At 34.5% G+C, this 22259-nt stretch overlaps 2 protein-coding genes across 5 annotated transcripts in view; both read left to right on the forward strand.

The window, feature by feature from the left end:
* Positions 1-22259, forward strand: part of LOC127837854 (complement C1q-like protein 4) — a 56814-nt gene that overhangs the window by 1155 nt on the left and 33400 nt on the right. Inside the window, exons 2-3 of one of the 4 annotated variants that reach the window (XM_052365270.1) lie at positions 119-223; positions 693-1201. The exons of the other annotated variants lie outside the window; for them this stretch is intronic. Of the exons in view, the coding sequence (XP_052221230.1) occupies positions 119-223; positions 693-1126 (539 nt within the window). The 3' untranslated portion in view covers positions 1127-1201. Of the gene's footprint in view, positions 1-118; positions 224-692; positions 1202-22259 lie in introns of those variants that run through there. 4 annotated transcript variants of the gene reach the window in all.
* LOC127837856 (serine/threonine-protein phosphatase 2A activator-like) lies at positions 8962-11757 on the forward strand. The gene is made up of 4 exons (XM_052365274.1): positions 8962-9088; positions 9520-9620; positions 10086-10193; positions 11486-11757. The coding sequence occupies exons 1-4, from the start codon at positions 9004-9006 to the stop codon at positions 11555-11557; spliced, it is 366 nt and encodes a 121-aa protein (XP_052221234.1). The 5' UTR covers positions 8962-9003; the 3' UTR covers positions 11558-11757.

Here is a 22259-nt window from a genome sequence, read left to right on the forward strand (position 1 = left end):
ATTTTCTTATTCGCTACTTGCACAAAAAGAACAATTACCGCAAGATAAACTTATGAAGACACATACTACATTTAGTGATCACAAATGCCATTTACTTACTTTGTCTCTCTTTTTCAAGAGCGCGCTCACGAGACGGAGCTTGCGTTTCATAGAAAGCGTCTAGCCGAGCTGGAATCCGCGCAGGCGCAGTCAAAGGTTCTTTCAACATTGCTGGATCCGGCAGGTCAGATAATGCACCAAATATAACTACATGACTACATTAATTACAGGGCAAAACTAATTACATATACGCCCATGATATGACTTCACTTGGCATCAACTGCGTGTATTTCAAAATACAAACAAATATTTACGATTACATCGTCCATATCAGACAATCTTGAAAGTTCCAATAAAGGTGAAACTGGTCAACATGAGAATAAACAACATTTAAATGTCCATTAAAATTGTATTAAACTTCATTTATTCCCTGTGAAAAGAGAATATCTTATTTGCTGTAAACTGTAAAATAAACAAGCTATCAAGTATATACACTAAACTGAAAAAGTCCTATCTAGCATTTATTCAAGAAATCGTGCACTTCCATTTGGTAAAAACAGCTTAAATTGTATGTTTTCTTTCAATCGTTGTTAGATTATTAATGGTTCATTTTTTGCCATTCTGTGAATATGCCGTTAATTGTTATATGTTAGCCCTTAAGAAACGCATTATCTACGAGGACGAGACAGTCGCCTTCCACGCGACATTAGACGGTACACTTGAACACGGTCACGTGAGTCAACAAATAATCTTCAACAGCGTCAGCCTCAACATCGGCGGCGGATATGACGCGAATTCCGGGTCGTTCACGGCGCCAATGGGCGGTCTTTACATAATCTCTACGTCCGTGATGAGCCTCCACGGGACAGGGGCGGAAATGCACGCAATCATCATGAAAAACGGCGTGGAAGTTGCGGCGGCGTACGCAAATGGCATGGGCGGTTACAAGGAGCAAGGATCAGTGACCGTTACAGTTCGATTGGCAAAAGGTGACATGATAAATGTCGCTGTTGGTCGCCATGACGACTCCGGGGTATGGGGTGACAAGCTGACAAGCTTTACCGGATGTTTGATTTTTCCCATGTGATATTTTGAAATCGTGAATTTGCGACTTAAATTCATAATATCTAAATAAATAATAACCGAAAAGGTTAGAAATGTAGACGTGAATTGTTGTAAATGAGTATTTTGTAATATTTGTCTTTATTACCGTTATTAATTACCAGTATATTAATAGAAATAAGACACTTACAAAAAATAGTTGTGTACACTTTTAGCCTGTTATAATTATGGTATAGTTTAATTAATATTAACACGGGAGATATCGATGTTCTGTGACGTACGAATTATGTTTTATATCCACTTATTGTGAACAGAACAATATATTCACGAAGAGTGCCGCCTTATGCAAGTTATGTTTTCTCCTCGTATTTGTAAAATGAAATAAAATCGTAATTAAACAGAACAAAATGTTGCGAAGCATTTAATTCAGAAATGACCATCAAACAACAAATATGGTGGCTCATTTTTACCATGTCGTTTTAGAGTGTTGAAGGGATTTAGACACTCAATTTACGCGCAGATTTAAATTTTAAATTGGTCGTTTTTTCGCGCTGAATTTGTGTAGTTTTGGCGCCCTTCGAACCCGCCAATTCTAAATAACGACAAATTGTCGTATTGGTGCGTATCAAACCCGCCAACAAGCATCACATATAGCCTCGTTCTGAGAAAACTGGGATTAAAGTCTGTACATAAAAAAACAACATCTTTTTGATCACAAAAGATCAAAGAAAAGGTCCTAGATCAGCCTGTGCAATCATGCTTCTCAGGAACGACACTTTCAGTCTAAACTGGATTTTGCAAAAAGGATACCTCATGTAAACAAATAATTTAATAAAAGCGGAAAGTGTCGTCTCTAATAAGCCAGTGCGGACCGCACACGGTAATATGGGCGCTATTTTACGCAAATACATTAAGCCAAGTTTTCCCAGAACAAAGCTCAACATATGGCAGGCATCGGCCGCCATAGTTTCCAGTTACTAAAAGTTTTTAGCTCACCTGAGCACAACGTGCTCATGGTGAGCTTTTGTGATCGCCTTTTGTCCGTCGTGCGTCGTTCGTCGTCAACATTTTGCCTTGTGAACACTCTAGAGGCCACATTTATTGTCTGATTTTCATGAAACTTGGTCAGAACATTTGTCCCATTGATACCTCGACGAGTTCGAAACTGGGACATGCTGGGTCAAAAACTAGGTCACTGGGTCAAAAAAAAGTAAAACCTTGTGAAAACTGTAGAAGTCACATGTGATGCTTAATCTTCATGTAACTTTGTCAAAATGTTTGTCTTAATGATATGTTGGTTGAGTCAAAAATGGTTCTGGTTCGTTGAAAAACATGGCCGCCAGGGGGCGGGGCAGTATTCCTTATATGGCTATAGAGAAACCTTGTGAAAACTCTAAAAGTCAAAAGCTTTGCCCAATCATCATGAAACTTGGTTAAAACACTGGTTTCATTGATATCTCGGACGTGTTCGAAAATGGTCCAGATCGGTGAAAAAACATGGCCGCCAGGGGGCGGGGCAGTTTTATCCTATATATATGGTGAAAACATGTGAACCCTCTAGAAGTCACATTTTTGGTCCAATGTTCATGAAATTTGGTCAGAACATGTGTTTTCTGGATATGACGGTTGGGTTCGAAAATGGTTTGGATCGGTAAAAAAACATGGCCGCTGGGGGGGGGGGGGCATTTTCCTTATATTTATATAGTAAAGCAGCTTGTGAACACTCTAGATTAGCATGTCAAGGGAAGAAACTGCAAAATGGCTTTTGAAAAATTATGTTGAATTGACAGAGTTGTCTCCCTTTTTAAAATATTTTTTAAAGCACAAAAAGATTAAGTGGAATTAATTATAAATGATAGTTTTACATTCTGGAAGATAGCAAACTTTTGAATATGTTTTTTATTGTTTGATGATTATGTACAATATGGCATTCTTTTGTCAAACGATTAAAGCGAGACTATACGATTTTTATATGTGTTAAATTGTAATATATTGATAAATACATGTAACAATAACACAAAATAGGCAAGACATTGAAGACGAATTTCATAAAATTCAGCAAAGACAAATTAGCGCCCCGAGCCGATGGTGACGAAGATATTTCGTAAATATTTTCCTACAATAACCGAATAGTTCGTCTTTTTATTAGGATCGGAGTTAGTGTTTGTGTGTCGTATGAATAGACATCACTGCAGAAATTTAAAAACAACCATTAAACTAAATTAAGATTGACATCGTACATGCATGATATACGTTCTGGCAAATTCGACTTTACAGTCATTTTCGATTTCAGAATTAAATACCTGGCTTATTTCGCATTTTTCGACACATGTTCTTCTCAACTTATATTTTAAATTATATTGAAATGTATGACCTTGTTAACACTCTAGTAGTCACATTTATTATCCGATCATCATGAAATTCGGTCTGAAGATTTGTCCCAATGATAACTTGGATGAGTTCGAAAATGTTTTTTGTTGCTTTAAAAACATGGCCACCAGAGGCGCGGCATTTTTCCTTATATGGCTATATATGGCTTTAGTAAAACCTTGTTAACACTCTAGAGGCCACATTTATTGTCCAATCTTCATGAAATTTGGTCAGAAGATTGGTCTCAATGATATCTTAGATGAATTAGAAAATAATTATGTTTGCTTGAAAAAATGGCTTCCAAGGGGCGGGGCATTTTTCCTTATATGGCTAATGTAAAATCTTGTTAACACTCCAGAGGCCGCATTTGATGTCCGATCTTCATGAAACTTGGTCAGAAGATTAATCCCAAAAATATCTTGGATGCGTTCAAAAATGATGCCGGTTGGTTGAAAAACATGGCTGCCAGGGGCGGGGCATTTTTCCTTATATGGCTATAGTAAAACCTTGTTAACACTCTAGAGGCCACATTTATTTTCCTATCTTCGTGTAACTTGGTCAGAAGATTTGTCCCAATAATATCTTGTTATCTCATGTGAGCGACTTTGGGCCTTTCAGGCACTCTTGTTTTTGTGACATGCTTGATTTTACCAAACAATTACCAGAACGCCACATGTTTCCCGCAATTATTTTAAGAATACATAAACGCATGGCTCATTATTTGAATGCACCAACGTGTTTAATTAGAAATAATTATAGCTGCATGTGTTCATTAAAATGTGTTTTCGTTGATACTTTATTGCGAGTTTGCACGCCATTTCTGAAAATTTGAGTGTACTAATTATTGGCAGCATAGCTGTCATAATACTATTGGCCTTCAAACTCCATGATATCAGATCAACGCAACAAGTTATCTCAAAATCATGTAGCCATACATCTGAGATTATTATTTTACAAGAAATATATAGCATGGAAGAATTTGCCCCAACATTTAAATTACAATCCGTATTCCGATGTACATGTAGTTAAAGGCCCTATAAAGATGAAAAAACAAATTATTACGCATATAATCTGGTCCAATTCTTTACTGGATTTCAGTTACTCTTGCATAAGAAATGCTAACAACACAGCTTAGGTTCAACGTTGTCAAGAAGTATGGAAGATATACCCGTTTCATAATTGGAAGAAATGTTAACAACTTTGCAACTAACGTGATGTGTAGCCCCAAAGCTGTGACGTATGCTAAAAATAGCCGAAAGTACATTCAATTTTAATTCTATTTTAACAACTTTTTACCAGCAGAAAGTAACTTATTAGATCACTACAAACGTTTTAACAATTTAGAAGAGACCTATTTTGTGAGTGATACCAGAAGACGTTGAAAATCAACGATATATTTTTGGTGACTTTCACTTTCACTTTCCCGAGAAAACAGCGATGCAAATAAACTGATTGTTTGTAAACACGATTGACTTGAGCTCAAAACAAGTTGTATTGCTCATATTTTTATGATTATGTCCAATAGCATATATATATATATATATATATATATATATATATATATATATATATATATATATTGTTTTTTGATAACCTTTATAATTAAAATATGGAAAAAATATTTAAAAATCGGTAAAAAAATACGGATCGTTACCTTTATAGAGCCTTTAAGTATCTATTGTACCTATTCACTGTTGCATAATGATGATGGAATTACTAGCGTAGTTTCAATAGAATTACTGTTGCGTATGGCAAGCGGTTCAACGCATAATCCCAAGAAACTAGGTTTCTCATGAGAACCTAGGTTCTCATGAGAACCTAGGTTTTCAAATGAGAACCTAGGTTCTCATTTGAAAACTTGGGTTCTTGAAGCTATGTGCAATCTTCAAGCGAGAACCTAGGTTTTCAAATGAGAACCTAGGTTCTCATGAAAACCTAGGTTCTCATTTGAAAACCTAGGTTCTCATGAAAAACCTAGTTTATTGGGATTATGCGTCGAACCGCTTGCCATAGTTGCGTAGCGAAGATGGAATAACTTTTACTCAGTAATGCTATAATTAATGTTGTGTTGTGATGATGTAATCACTTTTACGTGATGATTATGGTATCAATGTTGCTAACTGATGATGGAACGTAATAACTGTCGAATCACTTTTACGATATGATTATGGAATCACCTTTGCCTAGTGATGGTTTAACATATTTTGCTTAGTGCTGATTGATTTACTTTTGCCTAGTGATGGTGGATTCATTTTTGCGTAGTGACGATTTAATAACTTTTGTGCAGTAATGATTGGGTCACTTTTACGTACTGATGAAAGAGTCACTATTGCGTACTTATGATGGCGTCACTTTTGCGTAGTGATCATGGAGTCACTTTTGCGTAGTGATCATGGAATCACTTTTGTCTCATGATGATGGAATCACTTTTGCCTGATGATGATGGATTCACTTTTGCGTGATGATGATGGAGTCACTTTTGCGTAGTGATCATGGAGTCACTTTTGCGAAGCGATGATGGAATCACTTTAATCTGATGATGAAATCCCTTTTGCGTGATGATGATGGAATCACTTTTAAGGAATGATGATGGAGTCACTTTTGCGTAGTGATCATGGAGTCACTTTTGCGTAATGATGAAGGAATCACTTTTGTCTGATGATGATGGAATCACTGTTGCGTAGTGAAGATGGCATCACTTTTCCGTAGTGATGTTTGAATCACTTTTGCGTAGCGATGATAAAATTACTTATGCGTTATGACAATGGAATCAATTTTGCGTAGAGAAGACGGAATCATTTTTTTGCATAGTGATGATGCAATAAACGTTAACTAACCGACACAGTGCGGAGAATTTTCGCTGCGATTTATTTTGGCTATAAAATCAGGTGATAAATTAAGGCGAAAAGGGCTATTCGCGACATACTTGTAAACAAGCATATGCTTATTGCTGACCAACATAAAATGTTTTAAGATGTGGTCTCTGCCCTATGAAGATCAATGCAAAGCATGGCGGTTTGAAACGAAAGATACAATAATAATAGCACTTATTTTATTGTGGGTACATACATTCACCTTTCAGATAATACCAAACACTTAAGTTCGCCTACGTACGTAAGTTGGGCCAAACATCACAGGAGCTGACATACATCTACACGATAACAATAACAACATCCATAAAAACAGCAACAACATTTATTAGCTATTAAGCATACATTTACACACTTTATAGACCTACACATTGGTTTGCATATGATAGTACGCTTACAATGATAAGGCAAATATATATATATTTATATCATGTATATACATTTAAATAATTAATATATCATTTAACGTTTTAGTTCATTAAGTGACAGAGCTATCGTGTTTCCCCAATGCATGTATATTTACAGGCATTCAAAGAATTAAACAACCATTTTATATCAATTTCCCATTACATTTCGAAGTGCAATATGACAAATAATATACTACGAAGCAATTGTGACAATTAGTTATGGCAATAGCTATGCGTGATGGATAGAAATACAGAATGCAGTCCGTTCTAATAAAGAGAAGAGGGCGATCATTATAGAGGACCAATTACCGAGAAAAGTCGACTTGTGAGGTTGAGCGCTCTATAACCGGTTTAAACCCCCAATACTTTGCATTGACCGTTCCAAGGCGGTGACCCCAGCTTTATTCTTTTATGTGTTTATGTTGTTTTGAATTGTGCTGTTTTGTACTGTTTTTGGCAATGGTCACTTGCCTTAAATAAAGAACCAACTAATTGTATATAATGAGAATTCAATAGTGCTTCTTGTCGCCACTAATTGTATTGTTACATCTAGCGTCTGCGTAGATTTTGTTGTAAACTTCTCAAAACTCTCCACATAACGCGTGTCAGCTTGGTATACTGTAATGCTATTCACTAATATAATGTTGTACATACAATCGTATCTTCAACGAAATGACTGAAACTTATAATCTACCAATGTATAAGAGTTATAAATATTTTGTATACGACAGAGCTATAAATATGTTGTATAAAAAAAACAAAGTTATAAACAAAAAATCTTCTTTTTTAAATTTCATGATTTTTTTCATTAAACTGCTGACTGCTAAATGTGTAGCAACATGGACAATATTGTTGCTCTTGTTTAGGAAACATATTTAAAATTTGATAAAGAAGTTCGTTATTATGCTTTAGTTCGACTGTACGTCGAATAGTATACAGAAAACTACTTCCCCTTTTAGTTTTAACCTATTTTTATTGGTCGGATAGATAAAAAGCCTTAGGCTTATTGAGACGCTCTTGAGTCCATATTTCGGGTAAAACAAGTGTTCACCCATTTATCGGCGTGGGTGTCGTTGTTATGCTCGGGTTAAGATAATCGTGCGACATTTCAGTATATACTGTTTATACTACAGGTCTTTTTTCTACAGGTATTCAGTTGAAACATCACAGATTTGTTCGAGGCTATGTGTGTGAGGTCATTGACCAAGTTACATAACTCAGACTTGCAACTTAGCAGAATTATGCCCCATTTTGTAGTTTTAATCATTATAGCTATATGTTGGCGTGCAACAACTCCATATGTCTATATCTACTAAACATTTTTAAATACAATGTGTCGTATATGTGTGAGGATGATCTTTGAAAACAGCCATACAACTTAAGCAACCCTTGCAAAAGACAAAAACATCTTACAGGACATGAGATCCGTTTACTTTTAAAATTGATCGGACCTCACCAGAATTTACCGGACCCGTTCTTCTTTCACAAAACAAAAGAAAATACCTATTATAGAGCTATTTTTATCATTATGAAGTTCACAAAATTTAACTATTCTAAATTAAATAAAAAATCAACTAAATAAACACATGTCCTATTAAAATCCTTTTACACTTAGATAATTGAACATATTGCTTAAATTGTCATAACCTCTTTATTTATGATCACATTTTTTTATTGCTTTGACAAAACAAAACTTACCTAAATACCACAATGGATTCCACCCAAACAATACCCCACGCCCCTACCCAGAATCCCTTCCCCCCCACCCCCCCCATTTTTTTTAAAACATCATCTTATAAATCACCCCACCCCACATAATACCCCCCTCTCACCCCCACCCTCCTACCCCCATACCCCCCCCCATTTTTTTAATCATCATCTAATAAATTACCCCACCCCACATTATACCCCCCTCTCAACCCCCTTACCCCCTACCCCCCCCATTTTTTTTTCATTTTTTTATTTTTGAAAGATCGTCTAATAAATTATTGAATATGAACAATTTCCCCATGATGGCTTACGTTATACTGTCAAGCACTCGAATAGTCGAGCGCGCTAACCTCTGAAAGATCTTGTTGTTTACATCGCATCTCGTTTAAGCAAAAAACCAGTTTTTGCGGGAAGTAGCACAGGCTTATCTGTGATGATACTCTTTGCACATGCATTTAGCCCCGTTTTCTCAGAGCGAGGCTCATATGTTTTATCTATTCACAAGTAACTTGGTTCTGGTGCGCAGGCTACAGCTGTCCTACCGTATGGAGCCCGCAGGCTCTCAAGGGGTCTGGGCTCTTGATGACCATCAGTTCTTGCCCTTCATATGGGGATCTGCACAGCTTGTTGGTATGTGGTACTTTGTGTGAAGTATACCATAGACATGCATGAATCTAGGGGATTAAAATACCGGTACTATCCATTTGGTCCCAGTTTTTCAAAGCATGCTTTAAGTAGTTTTTTATCTCGCCAATTATGCCGCTTTGCCATGTTTTGTAAATATAAAACTGACTATGCTAGTGTTGCATCAGAATGTTTACTTTGAGTAGTTTGTGTTTCTTCTTTGGAATGCAGGTAAAATCTATAATTGTGATAATATTCAATGTTAATTTTGCATCTTTAATCACTAATAGCAATAGAGATAAAGATTTTTGGATTTAACCGATGTAAACTTTTCTGTTTATGGCACGTCTGTTGTGTGTAAATATGATAACGTCTCGTATGTTAAGAACATTTTGTTGTCATGTTTATGTCAACATACAGTTTATGTTTTTTTTCAGGCCACCCAAGAATTCAGCCAAAATCTTTTATAAAGTCAGAAATCTATGAACATTTTGCAAAAGACTACATGTTTCTAAGCTGTATAAAGTACATTAATGAGGTATGTAGTTTGTACATTTACAACACATTTTAAACATTTAACTCCAAATTGTTTAGATAATTCCACAGCTACTTTCATCAATAGTACCGCACCCATATATATACTGTATAAGGGGGTGTTTGGGACTTTTGATGCAAGTAGCTTAGGGATTCCCTATAAAACCATACATGTATAAACCAGCCTCACTTTAACTATGAACTAACTAAATGATTTTAAAATCATTTTTTGTTTTGGTTGACTAGATTTAACTTATGCATTGATCACCAACAGCAACACCGCTTGAAAAAGCTCTTTGGTACTGACATATTTGTTATGACTTAAAATTGGAAATGGGCTTTCCAGTACAAAACAGGGACATATCTATGTGTCAAACACCGACATTTGTGGATGTTTGTATTGATTCCTATTTACATAAATTTCTTTCAAAATTTCTATTGTTTCTTGTATCGCATGTTTGAATTGCAGGTGAAAACAGGTCCTTTTGCAGAGCATTCAAACCAGCTTTGGAACATAAGTGCCGTCCCCAACTGGGAAAAAGTCAACGCTGGTCTCGTGAAAATGTACAAGGCAGAGGTAAATATTGTTTCATACGTTTGGACAACTGCTTAGGGAATTGTCTTATTTGTTTAATTAAGCTAGATCTATGTATAGAATTGCCAGCTATAAATGTTCCTGTAAGTATTTGCTTTTCCAATGTGGAAAGTCAGTTATTGCCTTAGTAAAATGTTCACTTTGCTGCAGAGTCATTGTGAACTTTACATAAGCGTAATTATTTGATTAGCCTATGCTGCACAATGGGCTTGTCAATATTTAGAATTATACTGTTTAGTTAATGTTAACCTTGATATAAATTTTTTTGTTATAAAAATATTATGGAAAATGAAAGCTCAACTTTTGCCATGTAAAAATGTGACAAAGAACTGCTTATATAGTGTGAGCTTCTGGGTATATAATATGTTGATTAACAAATTAATAGAAAACACATTTTACCTTGTCAAAATATGCACAATTTGTTACAAATTGATAATGCAATATGTTACAGGTTATGTAAAGCTCGATTGGTGGTTGTCAGCTCGTATACTTCTTATTTGTACACCGGGTACTCTTAAGTATACTTAAATGTACCCCGGGTACAGAAAATAAACTTAAACGTACCCGACCAATTAAGACTGTAAGTTTTATTCCAGCCTAAAATCGGATGTCGTAAAGGCGCTACAGAATACAAAACAAAATTCTCTTTGAAAAAAAACCTGCCTCAATATTCTTTTATGAGTTTGAGCTTCGATAATAAAGCGGTTATTTTACTAAATATTGAAATAAATATGAACATAATTAATTTGAAAAAAAGGTGACAACAACAAATTTAGAGTTAGAATTCACAGGTATGTTTTAGTATATATTCCATACCCGGGGTACATTTAATTATACCTAAGAGCATCCAGGGTACATTTAAGTAGAACTCAAGCCGACAATGACTAATCAAGCTAATGTAAATGTAGAAGTTATTATCTTAATATGGCAAAGCCAGAATGTTCACCTTGTTAATAAGGCAGTATATAACATGTTGATGATGCAATATGTACTCAATTGATGAGGCAATATTTTAAATGTTTAATAGTTGATAAGGAAATGTGATGCGTGTTGTATGTTGATGAGGTGATATGTTACATTTTGATGGGGGCAATTTCGAACATGTTGATGAGGCAATATTTTATGTTGTTATGGCAGGATGTTACATGTTGAATTGTTGATTAAGCAATATGCTTCTTGTTTAATTGTTGATTAGGCAATATGTTACAATTAATGAGCAATTATGTTACAATTTTACCATATTATACCCGATGGTTTTTATGATTTGATTTCAGGTATTGGCAAAATTTCCAGTGATCCAACATTTCTGGTTTGGCAGTTTGCTAAGTATCCGCCCTGCCACATGATGCATCATACAGACATGTGCTTGAACCCTTACCTTCTTAATGCTGCTTCCGTATTGCTCACCCAGTTGCCCATAAAATGGACGCTTCCAATAAATTAGAATTAAAATCAATTAAGCGCTAAAATATTATGAAATTAATGCATTCGGACATTGAGTGTTTAAGGGTTAAAATATTTTATACAAAAGAGCGTGTGCATTTTGTTTGTGATAACCAAAGCACATTTGGTAATATTTGTTATTTTAATGGAATGTAAATTATTCCTTTGATGCGAACTGGCTAGGAGTTAACATGTTCCTGGCATTTCAATGAAGTTGAACGGATCTATATGCATATGGCTAGTAAAGCAAAATCTTTCAACTTTCCTACTTAGTTACTTTCGCCCTAGGAAGTCAGATATTGAAATGGTTTGCATCCACACCTGAATATTTGTTACGCTTTATAATCTCAGCCAAGTGTGATGGTCAACAAAAAAATCCCCTTAATGAATGCTGAGTTTGCAATCTTTTTATTTTCTAAATTTGACCCTTCTAACATGGTTCTATAACTGTTTTGATATTTTTTTTGCAAAAATAAGATTTTTGTTTAAGAGGCAATATTTGTTTATTAAAAGCTCCTTTTAACTTGTTCTGCAATCTCAATTACAGATGCTTGCAAAAAGTTGGGTACTTTTTGTAGTCATATGAGTCATTGTTTGACTAAAATTGTTTTTATGTTTGTTAAAGCGATGGGCAACGGGGCTAGGAAAGGTGTGATCATACTCGGACTGAATATAAATCTGACATTTTGTATATTATTGTACATTGTTTTGTTTTAATTAATGTTATAAATACATGTAAATAGGATGTAACTTTATAAAATGCTTTCGATAGTGATATGTATTGATTGTGAATACATTTAAATGCAATGTGACTTTATACCCTGCTTTAGATATTAACATGTTTTGACTGTTAAAAACAGTGATTTTCACTTTTGATTAAAGGTATTTAGGTCATAACAAATCTCGAGCTGAAATGCACAAAACAGAAATAAATTCTCTTCTCATATAAGAAATTCAGCTTTTATTACTTAACACCCACTATCAAAAGGTTTAAGTTGGAGGAAATAAGAATCACCTGGTCCTGTTAGTCTGTAGGTCTGTCTAGCATGTTTGTTCTATATTTTGACAATGCAGTGATTTCAAAATAACACAATTGGGTATGTGACACGCGCATGAACACTATGGCTACTTTCATGGTTAAGGTTAAAACTTGTAAAAAAACAACAAGTAAATACAATTATTATAAGTTGTAATAATGGTATTTTATAGTAAAGAGAGACGTGTCTGCACTCTGTTATCTGTGGTTAATTACTCGATTCCACTGGTAAGTGGCTTCTCTTAGCAACATGGGTATAATCTGAACATATCTTACTATGATCACGCTGGGTATGCGGATACTTTGATAACAGATTGCACTTCGATACCAGATAACAACAAAAGCCACGCGCGAGAGGTAAGTTCATCAGTTTTTTTTAAAGTTATATCATAAAGGTAAGTTTTTTAGACAAGGCGCATGGTCGAGTTTTTAAATGGTGTATCCTTTTCTATTGCAAAGAACAACATCACGGAAGAATGGTAGAATTTTCCCCAAGAAATCGAAAATTCGGTCGGAAAACAGCATAAACTGGATGAACAGTAAACATTTCAACAAAGTAAAACTACTTAGAAATATTGCAAGAAATTGTTTGATATTCCATCATGTAGAGTAAAAACTCTGCTTCAAATACTGAAATTTTGATAGTATTCAATGAAATATAAACGAAGATAGCGCATGTTTTAATAGGTAGTATTCGTAAAGTTGCGGATACTTTGATTCCCGATATAGTGCACTTCGGATTACAGAGACTTTCAACAAATTGGGCACTCTGATAACCGAGTTTTATCTTCTACCTGAAATGCATTTATGTATATTATGTCTATTCTTACCAAAATTTTTAAAGTACGAATCATTTGCATTGTCAAGCCCGACACATTGGGAATCTATGCATAACGTAATAACATACACATGTAAAATATAACCAATGGCGTTGATCGTTTTCAAAAATCTTATTACTATTAATTTATATAATTAATATTATAAGTGCAAATTTTAAATAAGATTCAAATGCTTATATCTGAAGTTATATATTTCAAGTGACGACCGAAAATAATTGTCTAAATAATAAACTTGTTTTTAAGTGGTAAAATGAGATTAAGAGAATTGAAAATACAACGGATCATGTGGATCAACACGACTGTGTTCAATTGAACTTATAGCAGGACTCTAGATTAAGGGGACCAAGGGGTCTTAAAGCGACCAATACACCTCATAAAATCGTTTTTCATTTGTGCTCATTAGAATCGCATCGTGAAGACGATGCGTAGCCACAAAATTTAAAAGAGATTGGAAAACTCCTTGAATATTGAGCTCTACTTATAGGAAGCACTTCCCTTTACACTTCCCTTTCCCTTTTATTATCATATTACAAAGGGATAAGAACAGGTTTCGGTAATTCGTTTTTAATTTACGTCAGTACATATATTTTCCTTTATTGCCTGCTTTCCATAGCAGTATTCCACGGCGAATTCTGCATTTCTGATTAACTAAATAGAGTGTGTTATATCTGGTAAAAAGTGCCGAGTTATCTGGAATCGAAGTGCCATTGTCTTTAGGATGATCGGTAAAAGAAGTGTCCATGAAAATTTGGCATCCGACTCTTAAATCATTTGAATTTCCTCAAATACGTTATCCAACTAAAATTTAATATATTGTAACATGAATGGACATATTGATCTTTTATTTCGATAAGTTGGGCGCGTTCTTTATTTATTTTTTAAGTATTTTTATTTTTGTTGAAATACAAACTGATATCGAATTCATGACGATTATCGATGAAATTGTATCTCTTTTTTTATAATCCACTGTTTTTTCACGACTTTCTTGCTCCGCAATACGAAGTACTATACCATTAATCGACCAAACAATGTTACGTGTCTGAAAACCAAATGAACAGAACATAAATGCAAAAAAAGCTGAAGAACTCAACTCTCGCGTGGCTTTTGTTGTTATCTGGTATCGAAGTGCCATCTGTTATCAAAGTATCCGCATACCCGGCGTGATGATAGGCTATACAAAGCATTTCACAACACCACCCTGGTGTCGTCGATGTTGACCTTAGAGGTATAATTTGAACAAACTTAGTAGGGTGTTACGTATCAAATATTACATTACGAGCATTGTCCTTTAAGAGAAGATAATATTATATTGCTCATAACATCTATACTAAACATGTGACTACTGGGGCGTGGCCAAGGACATAATTTTCTCACTTAGCAAAAGACCACTTTCTGATGATACATACTTTATATCAAAGCTCCGACAGCCATGGTACGACTGAAATGCTGTTAAAAACGGCGAAACTACCACCCAAAACAACTACAAACAGACTTATCTAAGACAGGCTTATCTAAAGTTAATGTTTCCACTTTCCAGCATCCGACAGTCTTCGGCACTTAAAGCGTCATTAATGCATAGCTCGTCGCGCTGAATCTATAGAACGAATATGAATATGAATATTTATGAATCGCCTTTCCACTTAAATAGCGACTTATCACCACCAAGTGATTAGGACGGAGTTACGAAGAACGTACACAACTAGTCTGAGTGAAAAGGACATTTATTGCAAAATGTCGTAAACTTAAACAAAACATCTAAATTAATCCAATAGATTTATGACAAGTTCTCTTCTACCCTGCTGGGCAAGCAAGAAACCCGCCTTATTACATATAAAGGCAAGGCATACCTGAAGCAAAGACCTATAGATGTTATCAATAGGTCTTTGCCTGAAGGTACATAATAAAAGGCATATTTACAACTGCACCAATATGCATGACAATGTAAAAGGCATTAGTCAAAAACACACATAGAAGGTATAATGAATGAGAAAAAAAATAATTATATATATATAAATGTATTTAGCGGAGGCGGAAAGGAGGTACGATAATTTTTCTAGCAACTTTTTGCTAACAGCGTTCTCTAAGACTGAGAGAAGGGCGCTTTGCTTTGTCTGCGAAAGGACGCTAAGCGCGTGGTCACGTGACTCGGACCCGGGCGCCCGATTGGCTGAGCGTAATGCAACATTAGGCAACCTATTGGCACAATTCGAATCCGCCCCGCGTCTTTACATTACTTAGAATCAAGTTCGATTCATAAAACCTTTTATGTGTGCATAAAATTTCATTTACGAATCGCCTTTCCACTTAAATAGCGACTTATCACCACCAAGAGATTAGGACGGAGTTACGAAGAAGGTACACAACCAGTCTGAGTGAAAAGGACATTTATTGCAAAATGTCGTAAACTTAAACAAAACATCTAAATTAATCCAATAGATTTATGACAAGTTCTCTTCTACACTGCTGGGCAAGCAAGAAACCCGCCTTATTACATATAAAGGCAAGGCATACCTGAAGCAAAGACCTATAGATGTTATCAATAGGTCTTTGCCTGAAGGTACATAATAAAAGGCATATTTACAACTGCACCAATATGCATGACAATGTAAAAGGCATTAGTCAAAAACACACATAGAAGGTATAATGAATGAGAAAAAAAATAATTATATATATATAAATGTATTTAGCGGAGGCGGAAAGGAGGTACGATAATTTTTCTAGCAACTTTTTGCTAACAGCGTTCTCTAAGACTGAGAGAAGGGCGCTTTGCTTTGTCTGCGAAAGGACGCTAAGCGCGTGGTCACGTGACTCGGACCCGGGCGCCCGATTGGCTGAGCGTAATGCAACATTAGGCAACCTATTGGCACAATTCGAATCCGCCCCGCGTCTTTACATTACTTAGAATCAAGTTCGATTCATAAAACCTTTTATGTGTGCATAAAATTTCATTTACGAATCGCCTTTCCACTTAAATAGCGACTTATCACCACCAAGAGATTAGGACGGAGTTACGAAGAAGGTACACAACCAGTCTGAGTGAAAAGGACATTTATTGCAAAATGTCGTAAACTTAAACAAAACATCTAAATTAATCCAATTGATTTATGACAAGTTCCCTTCTACCCTGCTGGGCAAGCAAGAAACCCGCAAAACGTGAAACGACGTTTCACGCCTGCCCAGCTGCGGGCGCCCGATTGGCTGAGCGTAATGCAACATTAGGCAACCTATTGGCACAATTCCAATCCGCCCCGCGTCTTTACATAACTTAGAACCAAGTTCGATTCATAAAACCTTTTATGTGTGCATAAAATTTCATTTATTTGCAGTCCAAGGCCACCAGCCCATAATACAGACAGTGTAATTGCATTATTATATAAAATAAACTGAGTAGTTAAATAATACAAAAGTCATATGATGCAACACACACATGCACTTTTTTAGAACAAATACTGATATACATTATAATTTCAAAATTTTTAAATATCAAAATGCAAGTATAAACATATTTACAAGGTTAGCCACAGATTATGATTCATTATCTATGCCAAACAATACAATTATGCAGTTTTTTAACCAAAACATGGTTTACCTAATAATGAATTACCTATGACAAGTTAGCATGCACAATAGTAACATACGTATTAAGTAATCTAAGAATCATTATTCATTATCAAATATGAATAAACAATTTAATACAAGCATACAGTATTATAATAAAAGCTAGTTTGCATGATAATGACGTAATTACGTAACATACCTTTGAATTTTGCCTATTCTATTAATACGTTTAATTAGTTTTTGAGTTTTAAATTGGCGATTGATCATTTGCTTTATTTATTAGGTCAATGATCATTTGAATGGATTACGATGGGGATCAGTGAATATTCAAAGTGATATTATCAGAGCTCGTAGTTCTTATACATTTGATGATAAAATACAAGTTAAGGACGATAATTGTATTGATAAGATATTTTATGGCTTTGAAGTGGAATTCTACGAGAAGTTTTGGCGCAGTCATTTTCTGAGTATTATTGATTTTTTAACAACGATAATTTTCATTTGAATCAACAAACTTAACGCTTTTATGTATACATTAATAATTTGCCTTTAAAATGGAAAGCGTATAACATCACTATAGCTCAAATTTGTCGACAATATATGTGTAACATAGTCGTTGGAGTACACAATACAACAAAATATTTGACCGCAGAGTCCGGCTTTGTGCGTAGTACTCTCAAACTACTCAAGTGAATAGCATTAACCCATTTAAGCCTAGTGGACTCTCCCATTTTTATAAATTGGATCAATTTATTTCCAAAATTAGGATGTCTAGTATATTTATTTCTACAATATTTCTTACAAAAATTCCTTTAAGCAAATAGCGCAGACCCTGATGAGACGCCGCATCATGCGTAACGACGTAACATGACGCATGCACAGACGCATATAGACATCAGCCCGCCATTTGCGTGAGATTATACAACAATCAATGGGCCGCATGCTTACCCAAGACATGACAGACAGACAGACAGTTTATTTCAATCCAATAAGGCATTTAAGCCCACGAGGACATACAGTCGAAACTGACCTTACGGCCACCTGAATTTACCGGTCACCTGCAGACAACGGTCAGTCTGGAATCCCCCCGACGAAAAACACTCTATATTACACTTGAATTCAACGGCCACCTGCCCATAACGGCCAACGGCCACTACATTCCACTCCGAAATTCATGTTTGACCTGAAATCAACGGTCACACGTCAGTCGTCTCGAGTCGCGAAAATTAAAAACACAGCACATCACGTGTCCGTCTATTTTGCGGTAAAAGCGTCCTATAGCGGTAATTGTCTGTGATATTATAAAAGCGGCCCGCTGCGAGTAAACAAACAATTTGTGCATCCATGACCGGTATGTAAAATTGTTTCACCATTATTATTGAATTTTCATTTTGATTGCATTAACAGACCAATTGTCTGCAACTTATATTGCTACCAGTTGTTTATTTAAAAAATATTTTATATTCGTTATTTTACACGACTAACCCACTCCTCTAAGCCGAAAAGATCCGTAAAACAAAATTATGTCTTTGTGTCGTATGAACGAATCTGCACTAAAACTAAATTTAGGTTCACATCGTACATGCATGATCAGTTGTTTAACGAAATGACGGTTGATATTCAAATGCATTTTTTTCTCTCTCCGGGATAGTGTTTTAGTATTTTGATGCTGAATTAACAAGTATAAGTGTACATTGTATATGAAGTGAAAATACCAAAAAAAAACAACGGTTGCGATAGCCATCTATAAACTGTTAGATGCCCATATATACAATACAGGTGTTGACGAACAGTGTAGACTAGAACACACAATTTTAACAATAGTTGTAGTTGTATGTTTCCAACATTTGGAGAAGATCACTTTGAGAACAATATTTCCAAAAAAAACATACATGCAAGATAATTCTGGAACGTTTTCTAAGCATTTAACCAATCTATTTTTAACTATTATACAATATGTTCTTATCTTAGAGGTTTTTCAATCAACTACTTTAGGTAGTATAGCTGCCTATATTTATTTTTGTCTTTGTACCGATTACGAGATGATATTCTATTAACAATTTAGAAACATAGAAAATGGTTTTTAAAATGTAGCATACATTTATCCTGATTTGTTTCGTACTATCAAATATCATCATATAAGCATGATAGTATGTTGTTTAAAAGAAGCCTTTTAGGGCTGTATTCTAAACATATACATCGATTTAACAAACAATGACAAAAGAGTAGTTATATATACACATTTACATAAATATGCCATATTACACCACTTTATCCTGCATTAAATGGTATCTCTACATCGGCCTCTTCGAATGTGTTTATAAATTTAGTTCAATTTTACTATTACGAAAAACAAGTAAAATAACCAATCGCAAAGAAACCTATAAATACAAAAATATAATATAGTTTAATCATTTAACATGTATGAATTATATATCTATCACAGATGGTATTTTAACATCTATGGAATTAACATTAAGAGTTCCATAGATATATATGCCTTACCGAAACGAAAATGTAAGACTGATATCATAGGCAACTGCTTTCACTAACATCTGTACTTAACAATTTATAACCACTTTTCATTATTTGTCTTACCGAAAGAAACACGTAAGACAAATATTGTGGAAACTAGACTTATAATGGCACGTTATAATATATTAATTGTAAGATCTTGAACTACATTATGATTTAACGAGTAAGACAGACATTATACTTTTATAGATGTTTTTGTCATATCTATTCATACGCTTGTATGGTGTGATATTAACATAAACAGCAGAATTAACTTTGCTTTAACACTTTCAGATTACATGTAGTTCACTACGATACTTTAAAGTTGTACAGAGCAACGCTATTATAGCCTGGTAAATATAATAATACAAATGGTATTAAGGCAACATGTCTTATCTATTAATCGTAATAGAAAAATGCATGTAAATGTTATAATGTAATCGTATTTCACTACAATACATTACAGTTGTAAATAGCAACGCTATCATAGTCTGGTATACTTAACAATTAAAACGGCATAAAGGCCTCATATCATATTTATTGTCCGTATTACAAAATGTATGTAACAGTAACCAACAAACATGTAAACATAGTTTGCGTATGGTTTCTGTAATATACCAAGGAACATATATAGTACATCAGACATATTAACAGTTTCAGCAGAAACACATTGAAAACATGAAATATATACAATTCAAGTACAAAGAGATACATAGAAAGCATGTATTAACAGTATCACACGAAACACATTGTGCATCAATTTTACCATGTCAATTTCTATACATTACCTCATTTCTAATAATAAATGCTTTATGAATATAGGTTCCTAAGTTTCTAAGTATATTCTCATTTTCTGACTTTATAAGATCTACAAATTTAGCCATGCTTGGTCTTAACCAATATTTTCTGCCAATATATTTTTTCCTAATGTCAGTATACATTACACATTCCATAACAAAATGATATTCATCCTCAATTGTATCGCACCTTGCACATTTTCTATCACTTATTGGGGTACTCAAAGGTCTGGTCCATCGACCAGCCTCAATATGCAATCTATGCGATGAGACTCGAAAACGAGAAAACGATTGACAAAACTTACTAATATTAAAACATTCGAGATATGGTTGAAATCTAAAAGATGAAATTGTGTTGTAGAATAAAGCTCTACTAGACTGAGTTAATCTGGCATACCAGTTCTGTATAAATTGGTCATTTAATCTCTGCTTTACAATATATAGAAACATGTCATTATTACCTACACCTTGAAAAGTCCAGGCATCAACAAAACCAAGCGAACATAATAAGTTCTTCAATAAGGAGCACCAATTTGTTTTATTGGGATACAATTCTAAATCACTCTTTAATAAATTATACACAATAAGAATATACTTATTTTCTTTCGTTTGAAAAATTCGTAACCAATATTTAATAGCCTTATACATATGTATAGTTTTAAAAGATACTCTGCCTAATTCGCCATATATAAAATCGTTCTGAGTAGTTTTCTTCACACCGAGCAGTTTTTTGCAAAATCTCGTATGTAATGTCTCAATTGATAAGTCATTCGCAAAACAACATATTTCACAACAATAACTCAAAATTGGCGAAACAAGCTTATCGAAAAGTTACAACTTGTGTTTTGGCGGTATATAAGTAAATTTATACAAGTATTTATTCAAAGTAAAAATGGCTTTCTGTGCCTGTCCGGCCAAAGTACTTTGTGCGGTACTAAGCGAACCCCCTGTAGTAAAAACCACACCTAAATAACATAATTTGTTAACTATTTCATTTGGTTCGCCATTATAATAAAAAGCAATGTCATTTGGAATAGAACCGCCTTTTCTAAATATCATAACTTTTGTTTTAGCAACATTTACCTTCAGTTTCCATGTTAAACAATAATTAAATAATATATCAATACTACGCTGTAATGATTCAGCCGAATTTGCAAAAATGACAATGTCGTCGGCATACAGTAACATAAATATCTTAAACATATTAACATCTATACCATCTGCATTGTTATGAATAAACATATCTTCTAAATCATTGATAAACATGGAAAATAAAAAGGGAGATAAGCACTCCCTCTGACGTACCCCAAGAGTGCATGTGTATTCATCACTTAACTTATTGCAATACTTAACTCTAGACTTAACAGAATCGTATATTGATTTAACAATGTTGAGTATATTACCTCTAAGTCCCAGCTGTACCAGCTTAAACCAAAGATTTTCACGAACCACATAGTCAAACGCTTTAGTATAATCAACACATAATGTATAGAGTTGTTTCCCTTGGTTCAGAACATGTGTTATTAAACCGTTAAGCACAAATATATTATCTACCGTACTCATATTTGCCCTAAATCCTGCTTGGGCTTCTATATACACGTTATACTTTTCGGCCCATAATTTCAATCTATTATCTATAATCCTAATAAACAGCTTACCTAAACTACTCAATAAAGTTATACATTACTTATACTGCCTTTTTTATGAAGTGGAATCACAAAGCCTTCCGATCATCGCTTAGGGAAATATGCGTTTTCAAAAATCTTATTAAACAATGTATAAAAACGTTCATCAATGCATTTTTACCGACAGTAAACATTTCGTTTATTAAACAATCAGGACCACCTGACCTGTTGGTTTT

Source organism: Dreissena polymorpha, chromosome 7 (assembly GCF_020536995.1).
Source record: "Dreissena polymorpha isolate Duluth1 chromosome 7, UMN_Dpol_1.0, whole genome shotgun sequence".
Lineage (NCBI taxonomy): Eukaryota > Metazoa > Mollusca > Bivalvia > Myida > Dreissenidae > Dreissena > Dreissena polymorpha.

Bases quoted from the DNA above. Each gene is read 5' to 3' on its own strand.
- LOC127837856 (XM_052365274.1), top strand. From the start codon at position 9,004: ATGGAGCCCGCAGGCTCTCAAGGGGTCTGGGCTCTTGATGACCATCAG. The intron at 9,621-10,085 runs GTATGTAGTTTG...TTTGAATTGCAG, and splicing joins GTATAAAGTACATTAATGAG to GTGAAAACAGGTCCTTTTGC. The intron at 10,194-11,485 runs GTAAATATTGTT...ATTTGATTTCAG, and splicing joins TGAAAATGTACAAGGCAGAG to GTATTGGCAAAATTTCCAGT.